The sequence below is a fragment of the Desmodus rotundus genome, chromosome 2, assembly GCF_022682495.2.
Source record: "Desmodus rotundus isolate HL8 chromosome 2, HLdesRot8A.1, whole genome shotgun sequence".
NCBI lineage: Eukaryota > Metazoa > Chordata > Mammalia > Chiroptera > Phyllostomidae > Desmodus > Desmodus rotundus.
This window is the reverse complement of record NC_071388.1, coordinates 90353867-90377520: the sequence shown is the minus strand read 5'-3', so window position 1 is coordinate 90377520 and position 23654 is coordinate 90353867. Positions and strand designations below refer to the sequence as shown.

The window sequence follows — 23654 nt, the reverse complement described above, 5'->3', positions numbered from 1 at the left end:
CCAACTTGTGCACAATGCCTGTTTGAACCACTAAGTACATGAAAACTGTTTTTTTTAACCTTATGCACTTAAAACCATTGAAGTTTGGCCTTGAAAGAAAATCACCAGCCTGTGAGAAAAAAACTGACAAAACCAATGTCTGTCAATGAACACAGATGTCACAAATCTAGATTTCTCACTTGGAATCTCAAGTGGGTGAATTTAATCAGCTGCTATGATTAGAAGCTAATTATTAGAAGTGGCCTTGGAGAAAAGTCCCACACCGCCCTGTGCTATCTGATCTTGAACTTTTCCATTTCTTCCTTTATTGTTTCTTTTCTATCCAGGCATAACCACATGAAGAATGTTGAAAATGGAAGTTTCCTTTCATTGATATTCAAGATGCCATTTAGCTCGGAACTTTATTATTTAGAGAGAACATGTAGCTAATACTCACAATGATCTTGTTCCATTGATATTTATCTACAGATTAAAGACAGCAGCCCTTCCCTCACCTGCTGAGGAAGTGCTTCCTGCCACTCATTTTCTCCATAACCTCAAGTCAATCTTCACTGGTTTAATGACAATAAGCATTCTGATTTTACCATGACATGATGTTTGGGAAGAAAAATCTAAAATCTTTCACATAAAAGAAGTTTCATAATCATAAGATATGAAAAGGGGGAAAATGTATACTTAGCCATAGGTACTTTTTATGATGAATTTCCTGACCTTGATTTGGTTAAATTCTCAGCCTAAAGATTGCAACAATATAGATTTCTTTACAGTTTAATTGTTCATTTCATTGAACTTTGAATGAGAAAAACCTCAATGTGGGGCACGAGGGGAGGTAAGCGGAAGGAGAAGTTAAGGACTGAGCTGCTCTGCAGAGCAGAGCATTTGAAAGTGAGCACTCAGTGTGACGAGCAGCAGAAACCACAGGATACCACGTACTCTCGCAGTGCACTCTGTTTCTCAAACTATTCAGAATCTTCCTATTGTGTGCTCCTACGTCCTCTCTCTTTACCTCACAGATGTCGCTGGGGTAGTCAACCCGATCCAACCCTGAAGAACTCGGGGGAGGAGGGGAAGCCTTCCACCTGAGAAGTTTTCCCATCCTGACATGCACAGGAAATGAAGACATCGCCTGCCATGCTTGGAATTGGGAAGTTGTTTTGGATCCTCTTCTTAATCCCACATCTGGGCATCTGGAGTATTGACGGTAAAGCAGCTGCTTAGATTGGGTTTTGTTTTATTTTTCAGGAGGTGTTGGAGGTGATGTTTTTCCTTTCTGATCTTATAGGATGTGTCATTTATGTGAAGGACAATGGTAGATAAAACCAAGTGGTTAGATTTGCTCACTGAAGACATTCTGGGACATAAACCAAATTAGAACATGGTATTCGTGGCTTTGGCCGGTTTTCTTAAAACATGTTCTGACAGTATGAAAAAGGAACTTGGCAGATGTTATAAGTAGTTAGGTACAAATTTATCACTACGCCGAGCCAAACTGCCCTGGATGTCACACTGATGGCGAGTAGCTTGTTCTTTGCAAACTGAAGCTTGGCAGAGCGAGTGTTATTTTGTTCACTGGGGTAGGACAGGTATTGAATACCTGACTCCGTGGTTACTCTTGAATAATGTCGTTGATTAAAATCACACGACTTGCTTCAGTGGGGTCTGTACCTGGAGAATACTGATTGAGAAAATGCTGGGAAATACGGGATTGGAGTTTTCTGTCATTGTGTCTCTGAAAATGGTTCTGACTTGGGTGTCAGTTCACATGGAAAACAGCTTGGGTTCTGCATGGACGATGTTTGGCCACTTCTGCAAAGATTTTGTGTAAGCAAACAACCAATTTCTTCCTTCTGGTGAGTTCACTTGCTCCCTTCCATGGACCAGGAGCCTGCATATTGTAAAGGGGGAAGGGCTATAAATAGCTAGTAGACATTTTGGATTTTCTCAGGTCTGGTTTCCAATATCGTACTTCATGGTCCCCACAAGCACACACACTCTCACCAGTCTGTGTGCTGTGGTTTTAAATTGGAAAATGTGGCCCCTGAAACGCGATAGAATGTCACCCTCAGTTCTGGAGCTGGGTGCTTTAGTGTTTGTCTCCACAGTGCCAGGATAGCACATCACCAGGGGCAAAATACGTCTTCCCTTCAGTCGTCTAAGTATTTTCGTTTGTATGTTTTTATGTGTGTATTTTTTATTATGTTGACCAGGGGTTTAGATGGTTGATTGAATTTTTCATTTTCCATCAGATGCCTACAATCACAGAGCAAAAACTGGAGTCAAATTTTATTAAACAGAATTTATACCAACTTGAAGAATGTATGAACTGTTCCCTGTAAAATGAAATCAAAGAATTTTTTAGTGCTGTATCACACTGAGATTGGGGCACAACGTCTATTCCCCCTCCCAACGTGCTTACAAAAAAGAACTGCAGTGTTAGAATTGGGTTAATTTACTGGTTCTGCCACTTACTGTGTGACTTTGGTTAAGTTTCTTATCCTCATTTACCTTAGTTTCCTTCTTTGTAAACTAGAGATAATAATTGTACCTAAATTATGGGCCTATTGTGGACACTATAAATGCAGTAATATGGATAAAGTACCTGGCACAATAAATGCACACAATAAAATGTTAATGGTATTTTTGCTAATATTCTTTTCACTAAGCAACCCCCTCCAATTCAATTAAATAGAAGTAAGTTTTAACATTATTATTTAAAATAGTTGAGTTTTTAAAGCTAAAATACAATGAATAAATGAAAGACATTATACAATGTATTTAGTCCAAAACCTAGTGAATCAAATTATTTGGAAAGTGGAATGGAAAGCCTTGGGCAGAGTTCTGGCCAGCTGTCTCACACAGCAGCGGGTGAATCACAGTGTCACTCGCATTCAATTTCGGGTACAGGTTGAGATAAGGAATGTTTGGTGAGATTGTTCTCCCAGACAGAGCTAATGACTATTTCTTAGAAATCTTATTACTTTTAACCTTTATATCTTGGGGAGTTCCTGTAATTCAGTTAATTTTTAAATACTGAATTCTTTATACTGGCACAGTCTCAAAGTTTTTAAAAATAATCTTTAAATTTTGCTTCCCCTCCACTTCAAAGCAATGTCAGATCTGTGTGCCTCTTCCCAGGAATCAAACTACATTGAGAATAAGGTTGGAAACAATGTAATATTCTCTACAGACTTCCTTCCTTATAATGAAACTATACTTACTTGCTTTTTGTGTTTCTCAACAAAAAATTCAGGGAGGCCCTCTGCCCCTCAGTTTCTGGCATAGAATTTCTGTGAGTGTCAAAGTGTCAGCACCTTCCCTTCCTGGACAGGTGGGCAGATCATGCTGGCAAGAACTAGGCTTCGGGTGGAGAAGTCCCTGTCAATCACCTGCCTCATGGTGGGTGAGCAGCTCCAGCTGTGAAGCCCTGGGCCACTTGTTTAGTGCAGGGTCAACCTGAGATTCCACCTTCAAGCAGGAAGGAGCGCTGCAGTTAACGTCTGACTACCACTCGGCACTATATATGATCCTGAATTAAGGCTGTAGAAAATCTTTTACTAATCACTGCTTATTGTGAGAAAAAAAAAATATCCGAATCTGGTCTAGTACCAGTGGACACTCATGGTTTGGCTCCTTTGAGAACACAGTGGCTGTGGCCTAGTCTCCACCTGAGCCTTGCCTGTGTCCTTTTAGCCTCTGTTGTGGTAGTTCAGTATGGAGCACGGATCCCTACTCCACGTCTCACACAGGCTGTGCTGCTTTACCGTGAACTGCCCTGCCCGTATTGTGGGGTCGGGTCGGAGCACAACCATTAGCGCGGAAGGCGCTCCGCATCTGTCTCTCATTCTTTGACGTTTCAGGGTCTTTATCAGGCTTATTTCTACAGCGATAGCTATTTGTTCCTATTCAAGTAGGCACAGGAGATGGAGCTGTGCCTTCTGCCAATGCCTGGGTATCATTACTCCGAGAATGCCTGCCACAAAACATGACTGCCTTTGACAGGAACGTCTAGGAATACATTCTGCAGCTACAGGATTTCCTGGATTGTGGAATGAAAAGGTTAATGTCTGTGCTGAAAACAGCCTTGAAGAGACTTTCCAAGCACTGAAAAGCTTTTTAATTAACTGTTGCTTCCTCTGTCCCACTATCAGAATTTCCTCTATTGTAATTTTGAAGTCAAATGTAATTTTGAACTCAAATGCTATCTCACTTCACTGGGACTGTCCTAATTGGTTTCTGGTATTTGTGAGTTTCACCTTTGCCTGGAGGTCAGAACTGTTGAAAGAAAACCTTCACAGGCATTTGTGATCAGGTCCAAAAATGAAATCAACCTTTTGCTTTGTTCTGTGGAGAGGCAGTGGAGCGACTCTAGAGCTAGATTGCCTGGACCACAGTCCCATCGCCATTTACTGGTGCTGTGACTACAGCCTCTCTGGTACTCTTTCCTCATGTAAACAATGGGGACAATAATGATACTGACCTTATTGGGTTGTTGTGAGTATTAAGTGAATTAATTCTGTGAAACACTTAGAACAGTGCCTGATGAATCATAAGTACTGTGCAAGTTTAGTTAATAACGTTTTTTTTTCCTTTTAGTCCAAAATTGAATTATCTTGAGAACTCACTAAAATAGTATTAGAAAACCATCTCTTATTTGGGTTAACAAAAATCATCTAGAAATAACTCTTCACATTGTCATCTCCAGTCACCAAGAAATGATAATAGAGTTTGGGAGTCACTAGACTTGAGTTACATTGTGTCACCGAATTGTATCACAGCAATTGGCTTCCCATTTCTGACATTCTCCATTCTCTTACCTCAAAATAAGCTCGCTATTATCCACCTTTCTGGTGTCCTCTCGTGGACTCTGATTTCTGTGCTTATCCTGTAGAAGAAATTACTTATGGGTATGCGTCTGTGTGTACACAAGCAGGGGTATCATTTTAATATGCTCAGACTATAAACATGTGCATTTTGAGGTTCACTTTGAACACAGCCCAGGAGAGTGTTGAAGGGGCCATCTAGGCCAGTCGTGGGCAACTTCAAGTTTAGCTGGTAGGGCTCTCTAACTGCTCTCCTCCATCCTGACAGCCACATTTATCCTATGAGCACAACCTGGAACTTGAATACATTGCAAAGAGTCCATTGCCCAGAAGTAGCTGTAAGAAAGGCTGGGGCATTTAGGTTCTAGCTGGGTGGCCATGGTCCCGTTTCATTTTCCTCTATGGTATTAGAAGAGGAGAATTAACATTGGGGAGGGAGGAATTGGCGGTTTCTGCCCACATAGATATTGTTAAGTATCTTCCAGGGCTTTGAAAATGCCAGTGAATCTCAGTGTGGTCTCTGTAGCAGAAGGTAAACATTAGGAAGGCCAGGAACTATCTGGGAAAGAAGCGAAACTGAACTTCCCCCATGTCTTTCCACTAACACGTAATCACACTTACTCCAAGCATCACAACTGGCCTTTCTATCACAAGGCAGTATTTAGAAGTACTCACATTGGTTTCTGAAGTCTCTCTTGGATGCTGTTGTCTACAGCTTCTATGACATGCTCCTAGCTTTTTCTGCTCTGCTTCTCTTCCTTATGTCACTGTGACCAAGGTGGAGGGCCAATCATCTCTGAAAGACAGGCCCACCTGTTTCAAGTAGTTAGTGGCTTCCCCAGCCAGAACTATTCTCTAAATTGTCAACGTGAATCATTGTTTTTTAGAGCTCATTAAGTTGGCTAAAAATTTTTGCTATGCTGGAGAGATAATTACACATCAGCTAACAAACTATCCACTAGATACTCATCCTTGTCACATAGGGTGGCTAATGTTTTACCCACCCTATGGTCCAGGACTCAGGACTCTGAATCTCTGTCATGCAGAGACAAAGACAGCGACCAACAGTGTGGAATCACAAGGGACATTTGTCAGTTGGTAGAGATGTATGTGGAAAAATACCCAAAGACATTTTTTCAAAAATCCTCACCCAAGGACATGTTTTCATTGATTAGAGAGGGCGAGAGAGAAACATTGATGGGTTGTCTCCCATATGCACCCCAACTGGGGATCAAAACCAGCACCTAGGAATGTGCCCTGACCGAGAATGGAACTGGCAGCATTTGGGTGCGTGGAACAATGTTCCAGACAACTGAGCAGCACGGCCAAGGTGCCAAAGATTGTTTTATTCAACCAACACTGGCCTTGCTGGGTAGTATATTTCTGTAGGACTTCATCTCTCAGATAAAAGGACACTTTTCTCCGGGATATACCGCCTTTCTATATGACACTTGTTTGCCTGGCGAGCATACCAGTGTTTATGCATCTCCGCTGGTCCCTATGGAAGCAGTTTGGAATCACTATTCTGCGCAGCGGCACTCGAGCCAGGTCCTCTGGGTTTCCTTCTTGTCTCCGCCACCTGTATGCCTTGTGACCCTAGACGGTAATTCAACTTCTGTGTCACCTCTCTAAACTCATTTTATTCAAAAAATGTGATACTTGGCACTTATTGTTTATTATGAGCAAGCATAGTCCTAGGAACTCTTCCTATGTGCTCTCATTTACACGCACAGCTGTCCCCTGCAAGGGAAGAGTGTGTGCTTTGGGGTTAGCAGGCCTGGGTTCCAGTCCTGGTCCTGGCTCTGCCCCCACCCGGTAGTTATCTTGACCAAGTGACTTAGTTTCTCTAACACTAGCTTTTCCCCACCTAAAGATAACTACCTCATAAACAATTGTTGGGAGGATCAAATGAACCTATATATACAACCTAAAAGTGAGTAGGACATAATAACTCAAAAAATATTAATCCCGTCTCCGTGTTTCTCCTGTCTGGAGGATCTGGGATGGGTCTGCAGCACTTGGCTAATGTGGGTGCAGTGTGCTTGTGGTCAAGGGGCAATTAATGTAAAGCAGTGATTCCGGAGGTGAGTTTCCAAATGTGACTCAAACTACCCATGTGCTATCTGACCTGACGATTGCTAAAGCTCTCTACTTGTCATATTCTTTAATATCTCAAGAGGAGACACGGCACATGGTACTTCGTAAACTTTGCTAACTTTTCGACAAAGCTATGGCAAATACTAGAATGACTGTTTCAAAACAGAACAACTTCAGAATAATTCCAAACTAGATAAAACCAAGAGATATATGGCTTAGTCTTAAATTGTACAATGCAACTAAATTGAAAAGATAGTCTTTAAAAATCCCCCCAAGTAGTCATATCACAAGATGAGAAATTCTAGCCCTAGAAGAAATTGCTTGAAAGTATGTTAAATAAATATCTTACAAAGCAAACTTAAAGGAAGGTTTCATATACCATTATGAGGAGATTTTGAAGAGGAAATAGTAATAGAAGATAATTTTAATAGTTCTCTCATATTCCCTGTTTCATGGTCTTCTTAAAAAGAAAATGGAATAAATATGGATTATAACATGTATATTCTTGGGGTGAAGTTATTTTCAGTTCCATTTTTGCCAAAGGAACTTTACATTATATAAGCACCTCTCCCTCTCTCTCTCTCTCTCTCTCTCTCTCTCTCACTCTCTCTCTCTCCCCCCCTCCCACACACTTACTGTGTGTGTTTAGACTGGAAAGAGATGCCTATTTCTCTCAAAAGACCCATATCAGACAATATGCCCAGAGAAGAAAACTTAAACTATTGTTGCATACTAGTTCTGTGTCTGTTGTCTATTTACATATGTGTTGTTTCTCAGGTAGGTGTAGGTGAGTATCTTCCACCTGACAGCAGGAACTGAGACTCAGTAGGTTTTTATTATACCCCTTAAGATAAATTTATAGGGCTTTCTTAAACTAACAATGATCACCCTTTATAATAGAAGCTCTGATTTTAACATGTATATGTATGCCTTATTCTTTTTTCAAGTTTCAGTTATTTTTAGTTAAAGAAAAATAGCCTGTCCAAGGACAACAACATAAACTGAAAGTCAGAAGGAAGCAGGGCGTGGGCCACTTACAAGCTCTTGCTCCAAAACTTGGACTTGAGGAAAGAGGGCCCTCCTGGGAACTCAGGGGCAACTGGCCAGCAGGAGGATGATTTTGGTGGGATGGGGTGGAGCTGCAGCCCACCTTGGTCACTTGATTTGTCTGCATGGGCTCTAAGGTGATTTTCACCTGCCAGTCAGTTGACATAATTAACACTATTATTCTTGGGGTGCTTTAAATTAAGGAATGACACATGCAGCTGAGAGTGGCTTATTCAGTTAGATTCTGAATCACAATCAGGAAAGAGTCTTTATCTGGTGCAACCATAATTTCACTTTTCTTAGAGTGAATCTGAAGGAAGGTGAGCTCATTCTGGGGGTCAGTTTCATGCACAGTGCTCGGGACCTTCAAGCTGAAGTCTAGCGTGAGGCTGGTGGGCTGTGTGGTGGTGGAATTGTCCACAGTGCTCTTAATGGGAATGACTTCTGGGTTCACCCTGATGATTCCCCGCACTCCCTTCTGTCTCTGAAGTCACTTCAGTGTCTCCCCCACCTCTGCCATCACAGATCCACGTTTCTGATTTTGTGAGTCGATGGCAGCTAGCTTATGATGAGAACGTCGTGAGGGCTTTCTGTTTCTATGCACGTAATTCTGAGACCGTCCAGGTGGATGTTCTTCCAAAATCCTTGATGTATGATTACATGGCTGCTGTTGCTGTACGTGAGTTGGCCTTGGCTATGCTCAAGCCACTGCCTCAAGGGATCACTAAACCCACATCATTTTGTAAGGTAAGAGGCACTGGCTTCTCTTCCTGGGTGGGCGTGATACCTCCTCTCCTCTCCACTACTCCAGCTCTACAGGTAGGCAGATCAGGCCACCTGCATCCTCTGAAGGCCTGTTTTCCTTCTGAGTCTGAAGAATTCTCTTTCCATAGCCTCCCCACCATGTGTCTGAAGTTTTTATCTGTTAGTTGGTTGGTTGTCTGTCATAGTATCTTCTGATAGAAGATCAAATCCTAGTTGATGTCAGAAAATTATTAGCATATTATACCTTTCATAATCATTTCAGTCTTTCAGAAATTATTTGGTTACATTTTTATGTTCAACTCTAATGCTGACTTCTCTGGTAAGATATTCTGCATTTATTACAGGCAATCATTTCTTTCAGTGAAAACAATCATTTTGAACTTTTCATAAATATGTCAGAATTTTCAATGGAAAGCTTGGTTGGGATATTCCTCATAGTGATTGTTATAATCAAGGCATATGGTTTTTTAAAATAAAAAATTGTATTTTACATGAGATTCAAATTACAAACCTTTTCTTTTTAAGAGCTAGTAGGTTTCACGAGTGCCGTACCCTCTTTGGCTCCTGACGACACCTGGACTCGCAGCTGCACTCGTTCAGCTGGAAGCTACTAGAGCAGGCAGTTGTTTGTGGCTGGCGTGCCTTTCCGATCGGTCGATCTGGGTTTCTGGATGACCACAGGGTGTCATTCATTAAATATTTCTAATATCACCCCTGAGTGAACATAAATCAGGCCTTTCCACACCGCATACTTATGAGGTCTAGCTTCTTTTTAATGGTTATAACGTAACCACTGCAGGGTATGTTGAGATGCCTTTGGCTGACCTCTCTAAGGGCTCAGCTGTGTCTGCTCTGTGACCTCAGCACACAGAGAGCATGAGTCAGAGCTGCGGACAGGGGATGTTTCTCTCCATGAAACTGCCTCTGTTTCGTCTTAGGACACCTCATGCCATTTCACCTTCATACCTTTTCTAAGGCCACCTCCTACTGCAGAGACAGGCACCCTCGCACCAAAAAGGGTTGTAGAGCAGATAGGAAGACAGATGCGTGAACACATACTTAATTATAAAAGAGTGATGCATGTCACACGAAATAACATGGGACATTCACCAAGGGGTACAGCAAGTAGACTTGGGTTGCTGGAGTATGGGGGTGGGGTGGGAGACAGGGGTAAAATGCCTTTTGATGAAATCTGAACATGTTCCTGCAAGCACCAGAGATTCTCTGGAGGGTTTTAGGCAAAAAGCCTTGTGACTGAATTTTCATTTTTAGAATGTGAACTGTGACAGGAATGTGGAGAAAGGATCGAAGTAGAGGGAGGGAACTAAGGCAAAATCTGGAATGTAGAAGACTAGTTGGTAGGCTGTGACAATAATCCACATGAAACAGCATAAGACCCAAATTAAAGCAGTGGCATCCAAACAAATTTGGATGCTGAATCAAGTGAACCTGGTGACTGATAAAATGGAGCAGTAAAGGGAAAAGAGGTCAAGATGGCCCCCACGCTGTCAAGTGGATGGGGGTACCACACTGCAATATGGGAGGGGACTGGACTGTCCCAGGGCGGGGCACGGGGCCGTGAGGGTTCGACCTCCTCCTCGAAGTGACCCAGCCTCTCTCCCTCTGGGAGATTTGAAAGCTTTGAGAGACTATATAATCAAGAAAATTTTTAAAATCTAATGGGAAAATTAAGAAGCGATGCAAGTCATTTTCTGCATGCTCTTTTCACTAGAAACCATCACATTGTCTTCACAGTATTTATTTACTTATAGTTTTAGATGATTTTTTAATTGTTATTCTATTACAGTTGTCTCCGTTTCCCCCCATTACTCTCCCCTGTCCTACCCACCCACACCTCCCACATTCAATCCTCCCCCCCACTTGTGTTTGTCCATGGGTCCTTTATACATGTTCTTTGATGACCCCTTCCCTTCTTTGCCTCGTTATCCCCCTCTCCCCTCTGGCTACTGTCAGTTTGTTCTTTATTTCAATGTTTCTGGTTCTATTTTGCTTGCTACTTTGTTTTGTTGATTAGGTTCTACTTATAGGTGAGATCATATGGTATTTGTCTTTCACCACCTGACTTATTTTACTCAGTATAGAATTTAAAAACAAATAAAAGTTGGTCTACTTTTAATTGTCACCACGTACAAGCAATTCTAAACAATATCAGTGATAAAACGTTCCTCTCCTTAAGAGGTTTAATTTCTTTTATTCTATGCAGCCATTTTAAATATTTATTTGTTTAAAATTGAAACAGTAAAACTGTATACACTGTGAGGTATAATTTTATATGTGAATTAAAGTTCATTCATACATGAAATGTTTTATTGATTAATATTTTTACAATTGAAATGTATTCTCTTTAAAGTGTTGTTTTATTTTTTATTTTTTAAATATATTTTATTGATTATGCTATTACAGTTGTCCCATGTTTTTCTTCCCCTTTATTCCCCTCCATTCTGTACCCTGCCTCCCACCAACATTCCCCCACCTTACTTCATGTCCATGGGTTGTACATATAAGTTCTTTGGCTTCTCCATTTCCCATACTATTCTTAACCTCCCCCTGTACAATATATTTTGTACCAATCATTTATGCTTCTTATTCCCTGTACATTTTTCCTCATTCTCCCTCCACAACTCCCCACTGATAACCCTCCATATGATCTCCATTTCTGTGATTCTGTTCCTGTTCTAGTTATTTGCTTAGTTTGCTTTTTTTTTTTTTAGGGTCCATTGTTGATACTTGTGAGTTTCTTGTCATTTTACTGTTCATATTTTTGATCATCTTCTTTTTCTTAGATAAGTCCCTTTAACATTTCATATAATAAGGACTTGGTGATGATGAACTCCTTTAACTTGACCTTACCTGGGAAGCACTTTATCTGCCCTTCCATTCTAAATGATAGCTGGATAGAGTAATCTTGGATATAGGTCCTTGTCTTTCATGACTTCAAATACTCCTTTCCAGCTGTTTTATGCCTGCAAGGTTTCTTTTGAGAAATCAGCTGATAGTCTTATGGGAACTCCTTTGTAGATAACTGTCTCCTTTTCTCTGGCTTCTTTTAGGATTGTCTTTTAATATTTAATCTTGGGTAATTTAATGATGATGTGGCTTGGTATGTTCCTCCTTGGGTCCAACTTCTTTGGGACTCTCTGAGCTTCCTGGGCTTCCAGGAAGTCTATTTCCTTTGCCAGATTGGGGAACAATCTTCATTATTTTGTCAAACATGTTTTCAATTTCTTGCTCCCCATCTTCTCCTTCTGGCACCCCTATGATTTGGATGTTCTAATGTTTAAAGTTGTCCCAGAGGTTCCTAAGCCTGTCCCCATTGTTTTGATTCTTGTTCATTCATTCTGTTCTGGTTGAATGTTTATTTCTTCCTTCTGGTCCAAACTGTTGATTTGAGTCCTGGTTTCCTTCCCATCACTGTTGGTTCCCTGTACATTTTTGTTTATTTCACTTTGTATAGCCTTCACTTCTTCCTCTATTTTGCAGCCATACTCAACCATTTCTGTGAGCATCCTGATTACCAGTGTTTTGAACTGTGCATCTGATAGGTTGGCTATCTCTTCATTGTTTAGTTCTATTTTTGAAGCTTTGATCTGTTCTTTCATTTGGGCTATATTTTTTTGTCTCGGTGTGCCTGTTACATAGTAAGAGGCAATACCTTAGGTATTCACCGGGGGGGGCAACCTAGGTCACTGCGCTGTGGCACAGAATATGGGGGAGGGGTCCAAGAGGGAAAAAAGCCACTTGCTCACCTCTCAACGGGCTTTCAGTCACTTCCCCTGCTACCCACAAGTGAATGGGGCCCTTCTGGTGCTTATTCCTGGGTATGTTGGTTTGTGTATGTTCTAGGACCCTGTGGGTCTCTCCAGCGGACTCTCCTATGAGGCTGGGACTTTCTCCTGCTGCTGGAACCCCCACAGATTTTTACAGCCAGAGGTTTGAGGCTTTATTTCCCTGTGCTGGGACCCTGGGTTGGGCAGTCTGTCTAGCTCCCCAGTTGTTCCTGCTGGTTTATTCACATGCAAGTGTGGGACCACCAGCAACCACCTTGCCTGCCCCAATCCTCCAGCTGCCAACTTGGCGCTTGTCCTCTCCACCCCAGCTGCCCATCTCTACCCCTCCTACCAGTCTGGATGAATGTTTCTTCTTTATCTCCTTGATTGTCGGACTTCCATACGGTTCGATTTTCTGGCAGTTCTGGTTATTTTTTGTCTTTAAATTTGTTGTTAACCTTCTTTTGGTTGTGCAAGGAGGCAAAGCATATCTATCTATGCCTCCAGCTTGGCCAGAAGTCTAAAGTGTTAACTGTTTTAAAATTAAAAATAAATCAAGATAAAAATATTATATTAGTGGTACAATTTCAGAATTGCCTAAATTTTATCTTTTGTGAAATTTCAGTTTTAATAAAATTCACTAATTAGTTACTGGAAAATTATATAAATTAATATATCAGGGTATAACTAAAAGATCAAAGTTCACACCATTTCTCTCTCTCTCTCCCTTCCTCTCTCTCTAAAAGTAAACATATCCATGGGTGAAGATTAAAAGAAAAAGTTTACACTATTTAGGAAGATATAAAAACTGTTAAGTAAATAGTTGTGCATTTTTTCTTCTTTGAATTCTAATGTTATTTTTCAATATCTTTTAACTTGTATGATTTTCTATACAAAGTTCAGTGAAAAATATTCACTGGCTATGTGTCTTTTCTGTCCATTTTATTATTTGTTTCATTTCATGATTATTTCTAAAAATATGTTTTAAATAGAAGAAGGGGTTGTTAAAAATGTACTCTGGGCATCAAATATGTTAAGTACAGCCTAGTTGTGGCATATATCAATACATATTAACTGTACCATAGTGGGTTCATGAGAATTTTTAAAATGAGAAGCATCCTTAATCTATAGTGATTTGAAAAAGGATATTGCATCATTTGATGGCCTGGGGATGATAGGGGTTTCATCTTTTTACTGCATGTACTTAAATTATTTTTAGCATTTGGGGATTTCCTGCCATTAAATACGAATGTTTAAAAAAAAGCAGGAGCAATAATAATAGCAGAAACAGCCACAACTAACATTAGTCCATAAACCCCAGCCAAAAGCAAACGTGATTTTCACCTCTCTTTAGAAGATGTTTTGTTTTGACAATACAAACCCCTTAGGGACAGCTTTAGATGTCCTGAGTATCATGAGACAGATATGAACAATTCAGGAAAAGCAGCAAAGAAGTGTCAACAATCTTGTCAGGTGGAAAATTAGAAGGGTCCAGGAGTCAAGGTATAAACAAAAAAGTTACGGTAACATAACAAATAGTATGCAATAAACCATTTAGCATTTTAAAAAGGTAGAATCATGCTACTTAGCTCAGTGTATCATTCCTCCACTGTAAACATTAGTTTTTGTTTCAGAGTAGGGAATATAATATCTTCTCTGTACAAAGAGGGAGTATACTTAATGACTTTTAGTGCCTATTGACAAGCCTGAATTTATCTATTCATTCCTCCATTCAAGCAAAATTCCTGTGCCTGGTAAGGTGGCAGTCAGTGATCCCCATCCTGCTGATAAGAATATGCAGGAACTTCAGGGATGTTTCTGTAATCTCATTGCAAATCAGTAATGTGGGCAGGACAAACAGCTAACTTTCCTCCACTTTGTGCACTCCTCCCTAGCATACATTCCAAGAATGCTGGGACTACAAGGGATGTTCAACTGTGCTACTAGCATTGGGTGACAGCTTAATGGCTAAATGGGAAGGTAACATATTGTAACGGAAAGTAAGACTTAGAAGTAATTTTGGAGTATGGGCCACACACCAAGGGAGGTGAAGCTATATAAGTATTTCTGTGTAGGAGAGGGTTGTGGGTAATAATTTTCTTCTATTTGCTGTCCAATCCTTTTACTTTATTTTAAAGAAATGGAGTGCCAGTGAGTCTGGGTGGCTATCTCAATATCACACAATGTGTTAGCATTTGACTAATCATGTTCAAATGAATATTCTAAGTTTTAGCTACCTCCATGACCTTTATAAATATCCCAAAAGAATCATGCTCTGCATTTTCTCATGGTTGATAAACAAAATTTAATCTTCTCCCACCTAATGCTTATTCCATTTATTCTGAAACAACTAGTGGTCTCCAAGTCACTGTTTCAGTAAATCATGATCCAAGTGTGTTGTAATTCATGAACCTGCCATAGATTCCTGGCCTCGATGTCTTTGCCCTTCCATTTTCTCAGTTTTAAAATACCTCTTGTGTTCAGTCACTGCTCTAATTATCAAAGATCTACTCACTCACTAAGGTTCAGCTCAAGTGCAACCTTTCTGTTAAGCCTTGCCCCAATAGCCCTAGCTGAAATGAATCCTCTGCACACCCCTGCAAAGTTTGCACCTCTTTACCATGTTATTTTGTTTTCCCATTGGTCTAGTGTCTTTCTTTTCCACTGGAAGGCAAGCCCCATGTTGACAGGAGCCATATCTTGTTTATTCCTGCAGGATCCCTCTGAGCCTTGCTTTTAGCCCAGGTAAGGTTGAAGTAAAAAGAGTGGTAGACAAAATTTATTTCAGAAAAGAGACCTTGTTGTTGGTTAATTTTGTCTCACCAATTAAATGGTAAGTTCCTTGAGAGAAGAAGGTCTTTGTAACTATAGTACCATTTTCACAGGGTTATAGGCTGCATAAGCTATGATTAACTTATTCAAGTAAATAAAATGGGAAGTTAGGAGGCTGAGATAGCCTGTTAACCTTAGGGAGAGCACTGGACTTCTGGAAACAAGGTTTCACTTGGTCTTTCTGCCTCTGCCTCCTTGCTTTTTTGTCATAAGTCTAACCACATCCAGGTGTTATATTGTTCAGCACTTCCTTTTGGTAAATTATCTTACCCTTTCTCTTCAATTTTTTGAAAACCTCATTCTCATAACTTGACTTTCAATTTGCTTTCATTTTTATTCTGAATTTTTGGAAGCAACTGAATTAGGAAGTTTTTAAGTGAACTTATTTAAGATCTCAGAGCAGTGATAAATACATAAATATTCAGATGTCCTGAAAGTTCTTTACAGGTCTCTTGTCTCAGTCTGATTCCTGAAAACTCAATCAGGTGATACCATATTTTTCAAATGATAAGACACACTTTTTAACCCCCAAATTTGGGAGGAAAATGGGGGGGTGTCTTATATTCCTAATCTTACCTGGCTCACCGGGGTGGAGTAGGTGGCGGTGGAGCGGGGTCACAGGAGACAGGAGCAGGACCACATTTTTTGCTTCAAAATTTTTTTTCCTATTTTCCTCCTCTAAAACCTAGGTGTGTCTTATGGTCCAGTGCATCTCATAGTCTGAAAAATATGGTACTTATTCTAAACAAGGATTGTTGATATGTGAGCAGAAATTATGAGAGGTTTATTGGGTGTTAGGAAATAGCTAAAAATGAGCATATTCATGCCAGCAAGGAAATAGAAAGGAGGTAGAACATTATGCTAAGTAAAGCAGTATGGAGAATGCAGGGCCAGGGCCATAATAACATATATTACTGGGGACTTCTAGTCAAGGTGGAGGTGTAGGTAAACATGGTGCACCTCCTCACACAACCCCATCAAAATTAAACTACAGTAAAGAACAATCATCACTCAGAACCATGAGAAATCGAGTTGAATGCAAGGCCAACAACTACAGAACTAAAGAAACCACAACCATCCAGACTGGTAAGAGGGGCAGAGATATAGAACAGGCTGGCTCCATATCCATGTGTGGTGGATAAAAATTTGGGAGAGATGTCTAGGGAGCAAGGAGTCTCAGACCCATACCAGATGTCCCAGCCCAGGGTTCCAGTGCTAGGAAGATAAATCCCCATAACTTCTAGCTGCAAAAATCCAACAGAGATTGAGTCAATGGGAGAAACTTCTAGAGTCCCTCTTAAAGAACCCTCACACAGACTTACTTGGACTCACTACCTATGACCTACAGCACTGGGGTAGCAGCTTAAGAGGTACCAGTGGCATATGGGGAGGAACTGAAGTATCTGGTATCAGGGCAAGAGCTGGGGGACAGCTTTCTCCCAGCCAGAAAGGTGGGTAGAAGCCATTGTCCCTCTTCTAGCCCTCCCCCCAGAGAGCCACAGAGCCCACAGGCAGATGCTATACCTGAGACTCTATCAACCTGGCTAACATTGTTTACTCTGCCCTGGAGATCCCCTGAGCCTCAGTTCCACCCAACTTACAGGCCCACACTTTTAACCATGACTTTTCCATATGAGTGGCTGGTCTGGGCTCATGCTTCAAAACTTCCTAAATCCTCTCAAACAAGCAACAGCTGGACTCAGTGAGCCCCCAGACTTGTACCTTTTGCTAAGTGGCCCCATACCTGGCACTAGCAGCAGCCAGCTTTGGATCACTTTGCCTTTGCCTGGGAACCTCCAAGCCCAGCACAAGTAGCAGCCATCTCAGCTTGATTTATAGCTCATGCAGGATGGCTCCAGGCAGAACACAAATGGGGGCTGACCTTGGCCTGCATCACTGCAAACCCCAGAGCATGCACACCCAGTGGGCGGCTACAGACCACATCATAGTACTACCACCCTGTCCCTGAGCAGTTGACCCTCCATGGATGGCAGAGGTTGGTGGTCAGTGTTCACAGCCAGTCCTTGAAGCTGTCTGGCCTGAGTAAATCCCTCCCACTGATCTGTCAAGAGCAATCAAGGCTCAACTAAAAGAGGAGAGTATACTCATCCCACATGGGGGTGCACTTCAACTACCCAGGTTGGGTGATAGGGGAGGCTGTGCCACTGGACCCAAAGGATACTGACTACACTAGGCCATGCAACCAAGATATGGAGTCAAAGCAGCTGTACATAATACTTAGAAACAAACACAAGGAGATTGCCAAAATGAGGAGACAAAGAATCATGGCCCAAATGAAAGAACCAGAAAAAGAACTAAACAAAATGGAGATAAGAAATCTATCAGATACAGAGTTCAAAACACTGGTTATAAGGATGCTCAAGGAACTTAGGACCTCAGCAGCATAAAAGAGATCCAGTCAGAAATGAAGGATACACTAATTGCAATAAAAAACAATTTGCAGGGAAACAACAGTAGAGATGATGAAGCCGAGATTCAAATCAGTGATTTGGAACATACGGAAGCAAAAAACAACCATGCAGAACAACAAGAAGGAAAAAGAACCCCCCAAATTAGGATAGTGTAAGCAGCCTCTGGGACAACTTCAAGCATTCCAACATTGGCATCATAGGGGTTCTAGAAGGAGAGGAGAAAGAGAAGAATTTGGAAATTTATTTGAAAAAATAATGAAATAAAACTTCCTTAATTTGGTGAAGGAAATAGATGTACAAGTCCAGGAAGCACAGAGAGTCTCAAACAAGATGGATGCACAGATGCCCTCTCTAAGACACGTCATAATTAAATCACCAAAGGATAAAGATATAAAGAGAGAATCGTAAAAGCAGCAAGAGAAAAGCAGTTAGTTACCTCCAGGGGAGTTCCCATAAGACTGTCAGCTGACTTCTCAAAACAAACTTTGCAGGCTAGAAGGGTTTGGCAAGAAATATTCAAAGTCATGAAAAGCAGGGACCTACAGCCAAGATTGCTCTACCCAGAAAAGCTATCGTTTAGCATCAAGGGCAGATAAAGAGCCTCCCAGACAAGAAAACACTAAGGAGTTCATCATCACCAAACCATTATTACAGGAAATGTTAAAGGGACTTATTTTTAAAAAAAGAAGATGAAAACTATGAACAATAAAATGGCAATAAATACATACCTATCAACAATTGAATCTAAAAACAAACTAAGCAAGCCATAAGAAAAGAGACAGAATCATGGATATGGAGACTATTTTGATGGTTGCCCATTGGGAGAGGAATGGGAAGGAATGAGTGAAGAGGTGAGGGGATTAAGAAATGAGTTGGTAGTTACAGAATAGCCATGGAGATGTCAAGTGCAGTGTAGGAAATAGAGTCGCCAAAAAAACTTATTAATGCATCACCCATGGACCTGAACAAAGGTGTGTGGATTGTCTGAAGGAGTTGGGGATGCAAGGTAGAAGGGAGCCAAGGGGCAAAAATCAGGACAACTGTAATAGCATAATGAATAAAATATAAATAAAAAACATATATCAGCAATTTCATCCTGTTTCATATCATGGCATACACAAACTAATTACTAAAATTCTGCAGCACACCACGGTATATATTTTTGCTGATCTGACAAAAATAGGTATAATTTTGATTAATTCACACCAATGGCTATTGAATAATGGATGTTGTCATTTTTCAAATTTGACAACCTAAGGGAAAAGAAGTCAGTGCCCTTGATTAAACAAACAGTCAGGTATTATATGTTTAAAATTATGGCTGAACACCAGTGTGCCTCTTATGGCACACCAGTTGAAAATCACTGTCATATATTATTTTTGTTGTGAGGATTAAATGAATTAAAGTACTTGTGCATTTCAAACAGACCTTGGAATTTAATAAGTAATTGACAAAAGATGCTGTTATTATTTACTACCTGTTAAAGTAGCTATAAAATCATAAAATAAGTAAAAATAAACTAAAATATAATTACATAACAAAATTTTTTTTGGAATTCTATAATATTTTGGAAATTTATGATATTATTGAACAAATGAAATTATTTATTTGTTTTTTTCAACAAATTGTTATTATGTACTTACCACATGCCAAATCTCTGATAGTGAGGCTTATGTACTGGAAAATATTATCTCAAAAAATTATAGAATCATGCTGGAAAAATCTTCTGCAAAAACTGTTGAAGTGGCAAATATCTGGTCCTTCCAGAACAGATTTGATTTTAATTTTGTTTTCATCTTTCAGGGGAAAAATCGTGTGATCCATATATTCATATTGAGAGAGATTCCGTGCATAAAGCCTTTGCAGGGCAATCGTTTCACCTGGAATGTCCTGTGGATATCTGTGCTAACATACAAAATGCAACCTGGTGCAAGATTGAAGGAGAAAAGTGTCCACCTCTTGGGCAAACACCTCGTACAAAAATGGAGTGGGATGAAAGGGAGGATACTAGGGTTTATCTTCTGCATTTTGATCAAGCACAGGCGAGTGACAATGGATCTTACCGCTGTTCTGCGAATGTTTCATCTGGACTCCTTGAAAGCTTCTCAATAACTCTTTATGTGACAGGTGAGTTCTTACACACTGAGATTAGCTAGTGTTTTTCTCATTATCTTTCAAGGGAAAGGAGAACCCAGGTTCTCAAATAATTATGTTAGACAGTGAACTTATATAAGTCATTAGAACACTGCCACACCTCACAGACTGTAAAGTGCACATATGCATAGTAGGTGTATGTGTGTTTTGGGTTGAGTGAATTAGAGAAGAGTAGAAAACATAATAAAATTTATTGGTTTTGCCCTGGATGATGTAGCTCAGTTGGTTGGAGCCTCGTCCCATAAACCAAAAGTTTGAGGGTTCAATTCCTAGTCGGGGTGCATATGGGAGACAACCAAGATGATTTTCTCTCACATAGATGTTTCTCTCTCTCTGTCTTTTTCTCCCCCCCTCCCCCTTTCTCTCTCTGTCTCCCCTTTCTTCTCCCTCTAAAATCAATGCACAGATTAAAAAGTTATTGTTTTGCTTACAATTTATTTGATAAGTCCAAAAGTAGATCACTGAAATGTGGGAAAAATTTCAAACTGAATACCAATAGCAGTAGACAGCTTTTTATTCTATCCTTGTTTTTTTTTTCTTTTATTTTTTCTTCCATTTTTTGTCTTTGACTTTTACTAATAATAATTCCTTAATGTTGTGTTTGTAGTGAAACTCCATTTAGAATAACATCAAATAATAAAGCACTTAGGAATAAATTTAACCTAGCAGGTGCAAAACTTATATACTGAACAAAATGTAGCTGAAAGAAATTAAGGATGTAAATAAATAGAAAGACACCCTATGTTCACGGACTGGAACGTTCAATATTGTTAAAACGGCAATAGTTGCCAAAGTTATCTGTAGATTCAATGTGATCCTCATCAAAATCCCAACAATCTTTATTTGCAGAAATGGAAAAGCTGATTTTAAAAGTTGTAGAGAATTGCAATGAGTCCAGAATGGCCAAAAAATTTTGAGAAAGAACCATGTTGGAGCACTCAATACTTCCCTATTTCAAAACTTATTACAAAATGACAGTAATTAAAATTGTGGTCCTAGCATGAGGATAAATGTGTAGATCATGGGATAGAATTGAGAATCCAGAATAATACATATGTTCTTAGTCACTTGATTTTTGACAAGAATGCTGAGGCCATTCAATGGGTAAAGAATACTTTTTTTAATATTCATATGCAAAAGATAAGTTGGACCTCTACCTCTCACAATATACAAAAAAAAAGTAAGAATTAAGTAAGAATTGATCTGATATTTAAATATAAGTTCTAAAACTATAAACTATATTTACATAAAACTATAAAACTATGTTTTTTTAGAAGACCACATAGGAACTAATCTTCATGATACTGAATTTGTCCATGGTTTCTTGGATAAGATACCAAAAGCATAAGCAACAAAAGGAAAAATAGATAAGTTGTACTTCATCAAAATTAAAAACTTTTCTGCTTCAAACTATCAAGAGAGAGAAAAGACAACATACAGAATGTGATAAAATATTTGCAAATCATATACCCAATAAGGGACTTGTGCCCAGAATATATAAGAATTCTTAAAACTTAACAAAGAAAAAAGCAGTCAATGAAAAAAATGGGCAAAGAATTTGAATAAATTTTATTCACAGAATATTTGTAAATGGCCAATAAGCACATAAAAAAAATGCTCAATATCAGTAGTCATCAGGGAATTGCAAATAAAAAATATAATGATATCATTCTATTGCTACCAGGGTGACTATAATTTAAAAAAATAACAAAAAGAAATAAAAGTAGGTGCTGGCAAGGATGTGTACAAATCAAAACCCTTATTTATGTATTGCCAGTGGGAATATAAAATGGTGCAGCTGCTTTAAAAATAGTCCAGCAGTTCTTCAAAAGGTTAAACATGGTTGCCACAGACCCAACAATTCCATTCTTAGGTAAATACCCAAGTGAAATGGAAATGTGTGTCCACAAAAAACTTGTACATGAATGTTTATAGCAGCACTATTCCCAACCACCAAAAAATGGAAACAACCTACAGGTCCATCAACTGATAAACAGATAAAGGAAATGTGGTAAATTATATAATTGGATATTATTCAACCATAAAAGAATGATGTACTAACACATTCTACAACATAGATGAGCCTCAAAAACATTATGCTAAGTAAAAGAAACCAGATACAAAAGATTCCATATTGTGTGATTCTGTTCCCATAAACTACCCAGAGTGGGTAAAGCATGATGAATAGTTTCCAGGGACTGGGAGAGAGGGAGAATGCGCAGTGATAACTTAATGGGGTTGGGGCTTCTCTTTGGGGTGATGAAAATGTTCTAAAACCTTGATAGCGGTGGTGATTGCACAACACTGACTATTTTAAATGCCACTGAATTGTACGCTTTAAATGATTAAAATGGTAATTTTTACATTACCGCATAAAGTATATTAGGATCAAAGAAGATCACCCTTTCATTATAAGAAATGAGATGGAGTTTCTTTAGTGAGCAGAAAATGACACTGAAGGTTATTGCGAATGAGAAATTTTATGAAGGTAGGTACAGCGGTTGCCTGTCTGAAATCTACAGGTAGTCGCACACAGGTACTTCTTGTATGGATGCCTTTCACTTAACTGTTTACATTGTGTGTGTGTGTGTTTAATTAATTTATGACTTTAGATGCACACTTTGCAGTCTTTGAATTCCCTTAAAGCAGCTCAATGAAGGAATCCACTTAAATGACATTAAAAACTTTAAATCACTTTTAATATTTTTAAAGCAGGCCAATGAAGGAATGTACAGTATTCTCATGCTAGCTGCAACCCTCTGCTATAAAGCCCAGAACTGTAGAATACATTTATGCCAGAATTAGATTTGGGGTCAAACCCAATGCTGGTTACCTGTGACCATCCATGCACTGGTTTATAAACTTCTTTAGAATGGATCCTGTGTCTCAAATATCTTTGCTTCTCCACAGAGAGAGAGCATAGTGTCTGATACATAATGGGTGCTCAGTAAAGTTCTTTGTAAATGAATTAAATAACTTAATATATGCTAAGTGAAAAAGTTGCCTTTAACTAACTGGAGAAGCCTATATTGAGGATGTTTAGAAACAATACTTCCTGGAAAGAACTGTGTTATTAAATCACTTAATGAAAGATTATAAAATACTGAAATTTTAAAGAAGCAATGCATTTTTAACCAGCAAAATAAATGTTAAAAATTTAAGCAAAATGTAAGCAAAAATGTTACTCCCAGGCCAATATTAATTATACTATTAAATATAAAATAATTAACTACTACTAGGTAATTTATATAACATATATTAATATAATGTATTACAAAATTAAATGTAGTGACACTGAGTCCACCTTCCTTGGAAGAAAGCCTTCTTGTGTAATTTAGTCTTACGTTGCGGGGACCAGGTCACTTCTATACAAGAGGGGAATTTAGCCGAGTGTCTATCCCATATTTGAGTCATCCCTGGACCACTCCAGATGTTTGTACAGTTGGTGAAGTGTCTGTTCTATGGAGTCAAGGTGAGGCTAAAATTAGGATTAATAATGTGTCTCCCGTGTGGAGACAGGGTGGGGGGTGTGGTGGCAGTCCCTCTGAAACCCTGTGCTCTGAGAGGATGTGCTTATTAAGCCCACACTGGCACAAAGAGCATAAAAGATGAAGAGGTCTGAAGGAAAGTCTAAGAGCTAAGTTAAAAACGTTAAGGGACTTTTTAATTCTCTTTGAGATTTCTACTTTCCTAATTTCCTTTTCTCCTTCATTTCTCAC

The 23654-nt window shown here is 39.4% G+C and overlaps 1 protein-coding gene and 1 pseudogene across 1 annotated transcript in view; one reads left to right on the top strand and one right to left on the bottom strand.

Annotated features, from left to right (window-relative positions):
• Positions 1-913: 913 nt before the first annotated feature.
• Positions 914-23654, top strand: part of BTLA (B and T lymphocyte associated) — a 33811-nt gene continuing 11070 nt past the window's right edge. The window contains exons 1-2 of the mRNA XM_045186066.2: positions 914-1201; positions 19585-19908. Coding sequence (XP_045042001.1) covers positions 1114-1201; positions 19585-19908 — 412 coding nt within the window. The 5' untranslated portion in view covers positions 914-1113. The remainder of the gene's footprint in view (positions 1202-19584; positions 19909-23654) is intronic.
• Positions 8194-8484, bottom strand: LOC112320622 (dynein light chain roadblock-type 1 pseudogene; annotated as a pseudogene).